The sequence below is a fragment of the Sebastes fasciatus genome, chromosome 10 (assembly GCF_043250625.1).
Source record: "Sebastes fasciatus isolate fSebFas1 chromosome 10, fSebFas1.pri, whole genome shotgun sequence".
NCBI lineage: Eukaryota > Metazoa > Chordata > Actinopteri > Perciformes > Sebastidae > Sebastes > Sebastes fasciatus.
In genome coordinates, this window is record NC_133804.1 from 31,998,907 (window position 1) to 32,011,550 (window position 12,644).

At 47.5% G+C, this 12,644-nt stretch overlaps 1 protein-coding gene across 8 annotated transcripts in view; it reads left to right on the top strand.

Annotated features, from left to right (window-relative positions):
- Positions 1-12,644, top strand: part of drp2 (dystrophin related protein 2) — a 213,592-nt gene that overhangs the window by 153,384 nt on the left and 47,564 nt on the right. For all 8 annotated transcript variants that reach the window (XR_012595446.1, XR_012595447.1, XM_074647511.1 and 5 more), the window contains 4 exons: positions 5,107-5,167; positions 7,827-7,888; positions 8,412-8,486; positions 11,276-11,477. Coding sequence is in view for 6 of the 8 variants with exons in the window: in XM_074647511.1 (XP_074503612.1) it covers positions 5,107-5,167; positions 7,827-7,888; positions 8,412-8,486; positions 11,276-11,477 (400 nt within the window). In the remaining 2 variants the exon portion in view is untranslated. The remainder of the gene's footprint in view (positions 1-5,106; positions 5,168-7,826; positions 7,889-8,411; positions 8,487-11,275; positions 11,478-12,644) is intronic.

Below are 12,644 nucleotides of genomic sequence, written 5' to 3' on the forward strand. Positions count from 1 at the left end.
TCAGATCCGTCATTGCTCTAATTTTGTCTTCTTTCTACCTGCTGCTCTTCAAAGGCTACAGAGCGGTAGCAGGAGGGCTGAACATGTGATTTACTTTTACCTAATTCAAACTGATGTGTGTGTGTGTGTGTGTGTTGCAGCGCTCCCTGTGTGAGTGCATCTGAAGCCGTGTGTGTGTGTGTGTGTGTGTGTGTGTTTGTGTGTGTGTGTGTGTGTGTGTGTGTGTGTGTGTGTGTGTGTGTGTGTGTGTGTATGTGTGTGTGCCTCCAATGTCCTCACCAAACCCCATCCAGTTTCACTGCTGTCACGCTGGCTCAGAGAAGCCACACTGGAGCTTATGTAGCACTATGCCCCACTGCCAGCTCAGCCCACTGCACCCTGCAGGATCGTCTGCGTCTGTGTGTCTTTTTATGCACCAACATGCTTTTATTTCAGTATGTTGTTTGATATAGCACATATGGAAATAGATGGATTTGAGCCGTGGTGGAATGTAACTGAGTACTTTTACTACTGTACTTTGTAGTTACCGCACAGAAGCAAAGCAATGTACTGCTGTGGACGGCAGCACAACGTATTTTAGCCACCTAAAAAAATCTGTTTAAGTGGACGCTATATTTAGAATATTTTCACCGGTTTACCTTGGCGTCAGACAGCAATACAGTCTACGTTTCTGACAGGGAACTGAAGCCGTTGTCTATGCTCTCTAGTTTATTAGCTTATATACAGTTTGGTAGTTTAATCCAATGGTTCCCATCATTGGGGTTCCTCCAAAGGGTCACAAGATAAATCTGAGGGGGTCTTGAGATGATTAATGGGTTAGTAAAGAAGAAATAAGACATAAATTTGCATTATTTTTCTTGACTTTTCTCTGATCTTTGCTCTCTGGGGGTAAATATAGTTGAGTTTTGCCTCTTTGAGCCTTAAACAGTTCAATTCAAATCAAATCATTTCAGAGGTCCTCATAAACATCTGACACATGACACGGGGCCCCAAGTAGACAGTCTTTTTGTAAGGGGCGTCATAAACTAAAAAGGTATAATCTTTAACAATATATTGCATTTTATAAGCTTATCCTGTTTTTAAATGTAAAATCCATCCATCCATCTTCAACCGCTTATCCGGGATCGGGTCGCGGGGGCAACAGCTCCAGCAGGGGACCCCAAACTTCCCTTTCCCGGGCCACATTAACCAGCTCTGACTGGGGGATCCCGAGGCGTTCCCAGGCCAGAGTAGAGATATAATCTCTCCACCTAGTCCTGGGTCTTCCCCGTGGTCTCCTCCCAGCTGGTCGTGCCTGGAACACCTCCCAAGGGAGGCGCCCAGGAGGCATCCGTGCTAGATGCCCGAACCACCTCAACTGGCTCCTTTCGACGCAAAGGAGCAAGGACTCTACTCCGAGTTCCTCACGGATGACTGAGCTTCTTACCCTATCTCTAAGGGAGACGCCAGCCACCCTCCTGAGGAAACCCATTTCGGCCGCTTGCACCCGCGACCTCGTTTTTTCGGTCATGACCCAACACTCATGACCATAGGTGAGAGTAGGAACGAAGATTGAACGGTAGATCGAGAGCTTTGCCTTCCGGCTCAGCTCTCTTTTCGTCACAACGGTGCGGTAAAGCGAATGCAATACCGCCCCTGCTGCTCCGATTCTCCGACCAATCTCACGTTCCATCGTCCCCTCACTCGCGAACAAGACCCCGAGATACTTAAACTCCTTCACTTGGGGTAAGGACTCATTCCCTACCCGGAGTAGGCAATCCACCGGTTTCCTGCTGAGAACCATGGCCTCAGATTTAGAGGTGCTGATTCTCATCCCGACTGCGTCACACTCGGCTGCGAACCGATTCAGTGAGTGCTGGAGGTCGCAGACCGATGATGCCAACAGGACCACATCATCTGCAAAAAGCAGCGATGAGATCCTCAGCACACCGATCTGCAAACCCTCCTCCACCCGACTACGCCTCGATATCCTGTCCATGAATATCACGAACAGGATTGGTGACAAAGCGCAGCCCTGGCGGAGGCCAACCCCCACCGGAAACGAGTCCGACTTACTGCCGAGGATCCGAACACAGCTCTCGCTTTGGGCGTACAGGGATTGGATGGCCCTGAGAAGTGCCCCCCTCACCCCATACTCCCGCAGCACCCCCCACAGTATCTCCCGGGGGACCCGGTCATATGCCTTCTCCAAGTCCACAAAGCACATGTAGACTGGATGGGCATACTCCCAGGCCCCCTCCAGGATCCTTGCGAGAGTAAAGAGCTGGTCCGTTGTTCCACGGCCAGGACGGAATCCGCATTGTTCCTCTTCGATCCGAGGTTCGACTATCGGCCGAACCCTCCTTTCCAGCACCTTGGAGTAGACTTTACCAGGGAGGCTGAGCAGTGTGATACCCCTGTAATTGGCACACACTCTCTGGTCCCCCTTTTTGAAAAGGGGAACCACCACCCCGGTCTGCCACTCCTTAGGCACTGTCACCGACTTCCACGCGGTGTTGAAGAGACGTGTCATCCAAGACAGCCCCTCCCCATCCAGAGCCTTCAGCATTTCAGGGCGGATCTCATCAACCCCCGGGGCTTTGCCACTGTGGAGTTGTTTGACTACCTCAGTGACTTCCACCAGGGTAATTGATGATGGTCCCCCATCAGCTTCCAGCTCTGCCTCTACCATAGAGGGCGTATTGGTCAGATTCAGAAGTTCCTCAAAGTGCTCCTTCCACCGCCCGATTACCTCCTCAGTTGAGGTCAACAGTGTCCCATCCTTACTGTACACAGCTTGGATGGTTCCCCGTTTCCCCCTCCTAAGGTGCCGGATGGTTTTCCAGAAGCACTTTGGTGCCGACCGAAAGTCCTTCTCCATGGCTGCTCCGAACTCCTCCCACACCCGCTGCTTTGCCTCCGTCACGGCAGTGGCTGCTGCTCTTCGGGCCCGTCGGTACCCTGCAACTGCCTCCGGAGACCTCCGAGATAACATATCCCGGAAGGCCTCCTTCTTCAGTCGGACGGCTTCCCTGACCACCGGTGTCCACCACGGTGTTCGAGGGTTGCCGCCCCTTGAGGCACCTAAGACCTTAAAACCACAGCTCACCGCCGCAGCTTCAGCAATGGAAGCTTTGAACATCGTCCACTCGGGTTCAATGCCCCCAACCTCCACAGGGATGCCAGAAAAGCTCCGCCGGAGGTGTGAGTTGAAGATCTCTCGGACAGGGGCCTCCTCCAGATGTTCCCAGTTCACCCTCACTACGCGTTTGGGCTTACCAGGTCTGTCCAGAGTCTTCCCCCACCCTCTGACCCAACTCACCACCAGATGGTGATCAGTTGACAGCTCCGCCCCTCTCTTCACCCGAGTGTCCAAAACATGCGGCCTCAGATCAGATGATACGATTACAAAATCGATCATCGACCTTCGGCCTAGGGTGCTCTGGTACCACGTACACTTATGAGCATCCTTATGTTCGAACATGGTGTTCGTTATGGACAATCCATGACTAGCACAGAAGTCCAACAACAAACGACCACTCGGGTTTAGATCAGGGAGGCCGTTCCTCCCAATCACGCCACTCCAGGTGTCTCCATCGTTGCCCACGTGCGCGTTGAAGTCTCCCAGGAGAACTATGGAGTCCCCTACTGGAGCCCCATACAGGACTCCATTCAGGGTCTCCAAGAAGGCCGAATACTCCGAACTGCTGTTTGGTGCATACGCACAAACAACAGTCAGAGTTTTCCCCCCCATAACCCGAAGGCGTAGGGAGGCGACCCTCTCGTCCACCGGGGTAAACTCCAACGTAGCGGCACTCAGCCGGGGATTTGTGAGTATCCCCACACCCACCCGGCGCCTCACACCATGGGCAACTCCAGAGAAGAATAGGGTCCAACCCCTATCCAAGAGTACGGTTCCAGAACCGAGGCTGTGCGTAGAGGTAAGCCCTACCAGATCCAACTGATAGCGCTCCACCTCCCGCACAAGCTCCGGCTCCTTCCCCCACAGAGAGGTGACGTTCCACGTCCCCAGAGCCAGCCTCTGCCGCCCGGGTCCGGTCCGTCGAGGTCCCTGGCCTTCACTGCCACCCGTGTGGCAGTAAAATATTAATTTGAAAAGTAATCAGAGCTGCTAGATAAATGTATAGTGGAGTAAAAAAATAACAATTCTTCTCTCTGAAATACAGTAAAGTAGCGTTAAATCTAAAATATACTCACGTAAAGTATAAGTTCCTAAAAATTGTACTTAAAGGGATAGTTTGGGTGTTTTGAAGTGGGGTTGTATGAGATACTTACCCATAGTCAGTCTGCTTTACCTCGCCGTCAGACAGCCGTTTCTGACGGGGAACTGAAGCCGTTATATCCATCCATGCCGACGCCAAAGCCACCAGACTTCATTGAAAAAAACACGGGGGTCGCTGGTCTACCGCTGCCTCCATCGGTTAGTTTGTTTGTGTTATTGTTTTACTTTGGTTAGTTTGGATTCGCTGAAGTCACACAATAACACAAACAAACTAACTGATCGAGGCAGCGGAAGACCAGCGACCCCGTGCATTGCACTATGGATACTTTAAGTATATTTTGATGATAATAATTGTTGAATGCAGGACTTTTATTTGTAATAGAGTATTTTTATATTGTGGTGTTGGTACTTTTACTTAAGTTCTTCTTCAGCCTTTGGATTTGTGAGTCCACTTCAGTCTTTGAGTATTTTTCACATGTGCAACGCAACAACATACAAGTCTGCATTGTGCCGTGTCGGGATACGGTAATGGACAATGACATGGTGTGTGTATATGGTTGTGTAATCAGTGCGTCTCTTGCTTCTTCCAGTGCAGTCTGTCCTGTTTGATCCTCTGCTGGACCCCCCTGTGGTTCAGTTTGGAGGCCGGTTAAAGTCCCCCTACCTCCCGTATTGTATTAGGCCGTGCCAAACAAACCAACACTCTGTGGAAACCCCGACACAATAGACGTGTCTCTCTGGCTTTACTGCGCCTGTTGTACACCAGAGTAGATTCTGTTAAGAAGGTCTGAATGGACACGCTGTCGGACACGCTGTGCACAATGGGCTTTTCATGCGTGACATGCCAATTCTGAAATTGATTTGATTTCTGTGTGTTTGCACAGGTTCGGTGCAGATACCGTGGGAGCGTGCCATCTCCCCCAACAAAGTGCCCTACTACATCAAGTAAGTGCAACTTCAGGGTCAGTTTCTGCATTCATTCTGCTCTGTGTGTACTTCGGCTGGATTCAGGTGTTATTTTTATGACAAATGGGTATATTTTTCTCTTCCAAGGTTAAGTTTGACCTAGATTTATTTGGTTTCCAGCGCACGCCAAACTCTACAGAAACAGGCTGTTTGTAGCGTTATTCAAAACTACTTCTGTGATTGTCTGGGGCAGTTCAGAACAAGCTTGTTCACATGGTGCAATCCATCACATCAAAAAGTTGGTGAAAGAATAACTAGTACCATCTTTTTCACCTGATATTCAGACTGAATTGTTTTAGTTTCCTTAAAAATAGATTTATTTATATAGCACCTTTCAAAACAGGGTAACAACGTGCTTCACAAAATATACAAAATAACAAGAAACAAAGTTACAAAAAGTTTATAAAATTAAGTTGGCAAGATCCACACTCAGCCAGCCATCACATTTATAGTTGATGTAACACCTAGACTCAGTCACTCAAGTGCACAATACACAACCGAGATGAGTAACACTACACCACCGTCAGGAGCTGAATTGTCCGCAGAGGTCTTTTCTATTCCAAAGTGAAACAAACCCGGTGATTAAAAAACGGTAAACGTACTGAATATAAAACAGTTTCTCCTTAAAATCAGTGTTTGGTTAGTGCTGTTCGGGGAGTGGCTGCTAACCGAGTGGCTGCAAGCCGAGCAGCTGCAAACGTTTGCTCAGCAGTCTTCTCTGAAAGCTTGAAGTCAAGATGTCTGATGACTAAAAACCCATAATCCAGTTAAAAGATGCAATTAAATTTAGTCATAAAAATGTAACTTAAAGGGGCTCTATGTGTCTTGTGAAGTGACGGGGCTCCGCAGAGAGAAACGTTATGATCTCCGACCAAAACTCCGGTGTCTCCGCTGTTCCCTCCGGCCGCGGTCGGGAGGCTGAGGCAGGAAAAGCCAACACTAGGATCAGCATTGATTCATGGAGAGACCTTCATCTGATCAGCTAACATTACTAACATTACTAACATTACTGCCAAGCAGCTGAAATATAGAGTGATATTGTGGTTTTAGCTGACGTGTGTCGTCTCACTGTGTTGAGCGATGCTTGTTCATGTCTATGTAGCGAGCAACAGGACGCTGACTTTTGTTGACTTAACTGCCACAGGTGTCGCTGTTAACAAGACATTTCTGATTCTTACATGCAGTCCCTTTAAAACTAGGTAAAAGTTAAATCCATGGGAGCGTTGACTTACTTCGTGGTTTGGGTTGCAAAAATGTTTAACATGGTGTTCATGTTTAGCTGTTTTCTGTTTGGGAGTGGGAGTTATTTTACAAATGACCAATCAGTGGTGACTGACGTAGCCATTAAATTGACATCATTTTCAATCCACACAGAAACTGTGGTAGCAGTTAACTTAACGTTTAGTATGTTGATCATAGAAATATGCTTATATTAGAGTTATTCTTATAGCACCATTTCACCATGTGTATTGATAATTGCCCGCCTACAAACCTCTGATCGGCTTTTCCATTCACGAAAACGGACATCGGTGAGCAAAGCACCAGACACACAGTATTAAATCATTGAAAAAATCCGAGGTGTAGGCAGCGATTCAGAGGTCTGGATAGGAAGAAAGCTACCGGCGTCATTCTCCGACACCCGTCAGATCACATCCCTAACTGCAAAATCCTTGAATTCTTGCCTCACATTTTCAAAGACCTTTCTCTTTTTTCTCTGAAACGTTTGTTCAGAGTACAGAGTTACCATTAGAAAGCAGATACACACTAAATTATTCAGGGACTCTATTGAGCTACTGTGAACTCTATTTGCTTGAGCACTCATCTGTTTATCCATTTACCTCATCAATACTATTTCACCTTTAGAGTGTTGCTGGTTTTATCAATGAACTGTGAATGTGTGTGTATGTGTGTGTTTTGCTTAGAGGATTGTGTGTGTGTGTGTGTGTGTGTGTGTGTGTGTGTGTTTGTGTGTGTGCAAGCGTTTGTTCAGCTTGTTTCTCTTGACTGAGTATTTATTTTCTTAATCATGTGCAACAGAACCTCGCGGGTCTTGTTTTAGTCTGCTAGCCAAATTCTTTATGAGCTCTATTACTGTACCGATGGGGTTGGTCGTAGCATCTGAGTAGCACTTCATTGGGTACCAATCAATGAGCGCTCGCACAGGTAAAACGGCGAGCGCGGCCCCTAAAAGGCCTCCTGGGTGCTGGCAGACGTCCTGCTTTGGGGGTTTCTCATTTATTTTGCTGCGCTTGTCGTTTTTATTAGATTTTTTTTTCTGAATGTGCCCGTGGAGCCGGTAAGGCGGTGGTGTAAATGTATGTTTTTTGATGTGTGTGTGTACGGGTTGGGGATTTCATGCAGAAGCCTTTTTAAGTTACTGGCAGTAACTTTGATGCGTATACTGGCAGTAACGTATGTCTGCACTTTACAGGCCTGAAATCTCTTGTAAACAATGGTCGCCCTATCCTCTCATTTCTCTTCACCCTCTGATCTCCTTGTCTTTCACCGCCTGCCTCACCTCCCTGTCTCTACTTCCCTCGGCTTATTTGTACTTCCTTGATCTTTCTGGGCCTGAAAATGTTCACCTCCTTTTTCTTGCCCTGCTTCACAAACTCTTCTGCCTTTCATTTCCCCTCAGCCATCAGGCCCAGACGACGTGCTGGGACCATCCAAAGATGACAGAACTGTACCAAGCGCTGGGTGAGTAAGGAGACAATTAAAGCGCCCCTCGGAGTCGTGCTCGGTCGCCCAGGACCCCCACTGGGCTGCAGCGGCAGCACCGGCAGCAGCGCGGCACCACTGGGCTCCTGTCACACAGCTCATTAAGGGGCCCTGTGTTTCCAGCACCTTAGGGACTACATCTCTACTGTCATTAACCTACGAGGCCCAATTTGCCAGCGCTGTGATTGCTTTTTGCTTTAGCCTTTAATTAATTGTGATTAAACGACATCATGTGTTTCACTTTTAATCTGATCTGACACAGAGAGCTTGCAGGGGGAGATACGCACGCTGCCGCGTACACATGCTCAAGCTAGACTCACACACACACATGTGCACGTATAACATGTACGCCGCTAATGACTTCTGCAACGGTGTGATAGCCAGGAGGAGAGATAGTGATGTCTAATTCCTTGATGGCAGGGTGGGTTTGTTTTCCCCTCATCTTTTTCATTTTCTCTAATCTCTTCCTATCTCTCTCTCTCTCTCTCTTTCCCTCCATTAGCGGATCTGAACAACATCAAGTTCTCAGCATACAGAACAGCCATGAAGCTGCGGCGGGTTCAGAAGGCTCTGAGACGTACGTGCAGTATTTCATCGCTGGTTATTTGCTGCTGGGACGGCTGGCTAAGTGATATACTGTTATCCTGCCTCATCGGTAATCCACTATGACAAGCTCTCTCCGGGAATGAGATATAACGATTAGCCGCGGAGCATTTCTTTATTCGGTTGTCGAAGGAATCATCGCTCCTCTCTGCACTACTTGGAAATGTAGTTGAAAAATATTCTCTCCATCACTATCGGATTTAAAAATGCAGAAATCAAAAGTATTGATAAACTCAAGAGCCCACTAAAAACCGCTCAACCGCCGGATTCCTTCCTCATTTCCATTACAGCCGGGATCGTTGGTGTGCTCGGTAATTAGAGCTGTTAATTGGTCCATTTGACTTACAAACGAGAAGGCAATTAGTTTTTGCCGCATGGCTGAGACTTGAATGTGTGCCCCCTTCAGGGTCACAGCACTTGTTGTATCCCACTAGCTCCACACCCTCTCACTTTCTGCCAATTTTTCCTAACCATTGCTGATTTTTCCAGTGCTTCTCTTCTTGATGCCTCGGTGTTCTCTCGGTTTTTCCAACACCTCAAACCTGGCCCTTCTTTCTCCGTGCTCTCACAACACCTTAATCTTGTCCATCTTCCATCTCCTGCAGTTCTCTAACTCTCACTGACTCCAGATGAGCCCATATTTTCCGCTGCAAGTGGCCAATTTTGGCACTTTTCCTTCCTCATGTTCACCCCCCTTTCCTTCTCTTGCAACACCCTCTCTCTCTCCTCCACGCCCCGAGTCGCTGTAATAAAAACTCAGCGTGCTCAGACCACTGTGAAAAACCTCTTTCAACGACTCTTTCTTTCTCTTGGCCGCTCTCTTATCTCGCCCTACTAGTTGATATCGTTACAGAATTTAATTGCCAGGCTGCCTTGATAACAGGACTCTCTCTCTCCTTGTCTGCCTCCTCTGCACACTTTGTTGAATGATTGAGCAGCACTGCATAAGAGCCCATCAGAAATACTTTTTTTCGGTGATTCCCTCACAACCCCGAGAATACTCCTGTTATCTCCTCTCTCTGTTCTACCTCATTATCGCGCTATCCAATTATACCTGGCAACCACGGACACCCCTTTTAGCTCCACTCCGAGGGATGGGCCATCAAATTAGTTTAGAAGAGCGAAATCAAATTTGTGTCACTGCTCTCGAAACATCTGGCACGGCTTAAGTGGGCAAAAAGGGTGAATAAGCACTGTGCTATCGCCTGTGCTCTCATTGGCTGAGGTGAGGATGAGGATCCTGCTCTGTGTTCGTGTGTCGAAAAGTGAACGAGCACTCATGTATGTATGAACGTAGGTGTTAAACTTCAGTATTTTTCAACCTGGACCCTGTTTTCCCATGTTTTTTGTGTCTAAGTGACTCATGGGGACAACAATTTTTGAAACTGCTCCAGTATTTAGCGATAACGCTGTAACCAGCAGCTGTGAAACGAGCTGCGAGGGCAAGTGAGCAGCATCAATGTAACGTTACATCCACTAAAAGTGCTTGTTTTCGCCATTGACAGGCTCAGATTGTTGTTATAAGTGTCTGACAACATTAAGGAAAGGACCCTACAGAGAAATACAATGTTTTCTTACCTTTCGCTTGATCCGATCTGTTTGGTATTGTGTCCAAGTCCTGCTCAAGGAGAAGTCTCGCTGGGAAATCTGAATATCCATATACTCAAATAAATACGGACGCCATCGAATTCAAAGACCTCGTCCACATTGTTTAAATCGTCTAAATATTCAGCCATGACATTTAAAGTGGAACGTGAGATTGGCCGGAGAATCGGAGCAGTGGGGGCGGTATTGCATTCGCTTTACCGCACCGTTGTGACAAAAAGAGAGCTGAGCCGGAAGGCAAAGCTCTCGATCTACCGGTCAATCTTCGTTCCTACTCTCACCTATGGTCATGAGGGCTGGGTCATGACCCAAAGAACTAGATCGTGGGTACAAGCGCCCAAAATGGGTTTCCTCAGGAAGGGTGGCTGGTGTCTCCCTTAGAGATAGGGTGAGAAGCTCAGTCATCCGTGAGGGACTCGGAGCAGAGACGCTACTCCTTTGCGTTGAAAGGAGCCAGCTGAGGTGGTTCGGGCATCTAGTAAGGATGCCTCCCTAGGGAGGTGTTCCAGGCAAGGGAAGGGAAAGGGAAGTTTGGGGTCTGCTGCTGGAGCTGTTGCCCCCGCAACCCGACCCCGGATGAGCGATTGAAGATGGCACTGAAAATCTTTAGACAACACTAAGCTACTCTTTCTGTACTCCGACACAACAAACCCTGCCCGGCTGGCACTCGTGTTTCCACCACAGATGTATTCCACTATTCCAACGTTGTCTTCGGGCAACACGCCACCTCGCCAGATTTCAGACTTCTCCTTGAGCGAGACTCTTTCCATCATGTCAGACACTTATAGTAACAATCAGAGCCTGTCATGGCAAAAACAAGCACTTTTAGAGGATGTATATGACGGTGCCAGCTTGCCCCAATAGCACCATATTGCAGCCTGCGAGCAGCTGCCATCTGCAGCGCTCTCCCTCAATACTGGACCAGTTACAGAAAATTGTTGAAGTTACCCTTCAAGGCTCAATAATGTGTATATCAGAATGCTGGTGCTCTTAAACTGATACGAATATGTTTACTTTATTTCAAACCATTTAAAAATATCACAGTTTCACACACAACACGTGTCACATGAAAAACATACAGTACATACACATGGTCACAATGAAAGTGTTTTTCCAGGTGTCTATGTTCTTTAATACGCGTCCATGTGTGTTTTTTAGTGGATTTAGTGGCGCTGAGCAGCCTCGTGGACGTGTTTCGGGAGCAGGATCTGCAGCAGGGGGAGCACGTGATGGACGTGGTGGAGATGATCCACGGTCTGACGGCTCTGTACGAGAGGCTGGAGGAGGAGAGGTCCATCCTGGTCAACATTCCACTCTGTGTCGACATGTGTCTCAACTGGCTGCTCAATGTCTACGACAGGTTGGTAAGCTGCATTGGGTCATTTTTTTTTAAACAACACAGCTTTTCATATATTCCGTCGGCTAATCAAGTTAGTTTCTACACATCCAGCAGACGCAGAGCAACGTGATTATCCCTCCTGAGAAAAGTGTCTTTACTTCAGCGATGATTGACTTTCTTTTTTTTTAGTGTTTACTGTGTTTTGGCTCGCCACTGATTTAAAGTGAATAGATGGTGTTGACTGTACAGCTTATGTGCAGTTATCTCTTGACCTGGAGGGGCTCCTGAGCCAGCCTGTTTACAGGTCTCGAGGCGTAAAAAGTAAGTCCAGAAGGATAAATTGTCTCAAGTAATGTCAGCGTCGGTAGGGGCTGAAGACGACAAGTTTGAAATTTAAGCAAGACTCAGTCCAAACCGAGTATATATGTCTGGACCGTGTACGGTCAGTCTGTGAATTTGTGGCTAAATTGTGACACAAATAGTCAGTGGTCTTGTCTATAATGTTAAATCCAGCGGTACATGTCCACCAGGTGCGGCGAGGACACTAAGGGGACGTGCTGCTCAACACAACTGGCCGTTCAAGCTGTGGCGTACCCTATCGTTGAATGCACCTGATTGGTTCCTGGTTTTCAAGTGGAAACAACATGGCGGCCTGCTCGTAAACGTTCTGTTATTCCGTCCAAACAATCCACCAAAATCTACTTCTGAAAACATTTTAAGCGAGAAATAGGCGATTCTGCTGCTGAATCTAGTTTTATTTTAGAACTAGGTTGCGTAGTTTGACAGTTTGGTCCAAGTTTCGTGAGCCAGACTTGTCGCGCTGGACAGGCTCATTTGCATAAAGGAGTTGCTCTTTGCCTTTTCATTTTGAAAGAGCAACGGCCGATGAGGAAACTCCAACATTCGGTCAAACAATCGTGTAACTTTATCAGTCACTCATTGACAGACTTCTGCGTTTGTAGGGCTGGCCCTTAACGGTTCAGCCAAAAATCTGATGGGTTGAGTCAGAATGAAGTGATCTAACCACCCAGACTATCCATCGTGAGGCGACAATGTCATAGAGCGCAATGCTAAATCGTTGCAGCTCTCTTTTAAATGACACACTCGTCTCTCTCATGTGATGCTCATAAAGTGTTGTATTATAGCGACAGTTCTAAAGAGTTTAATGGAGTTCACCTGCTCTCCATC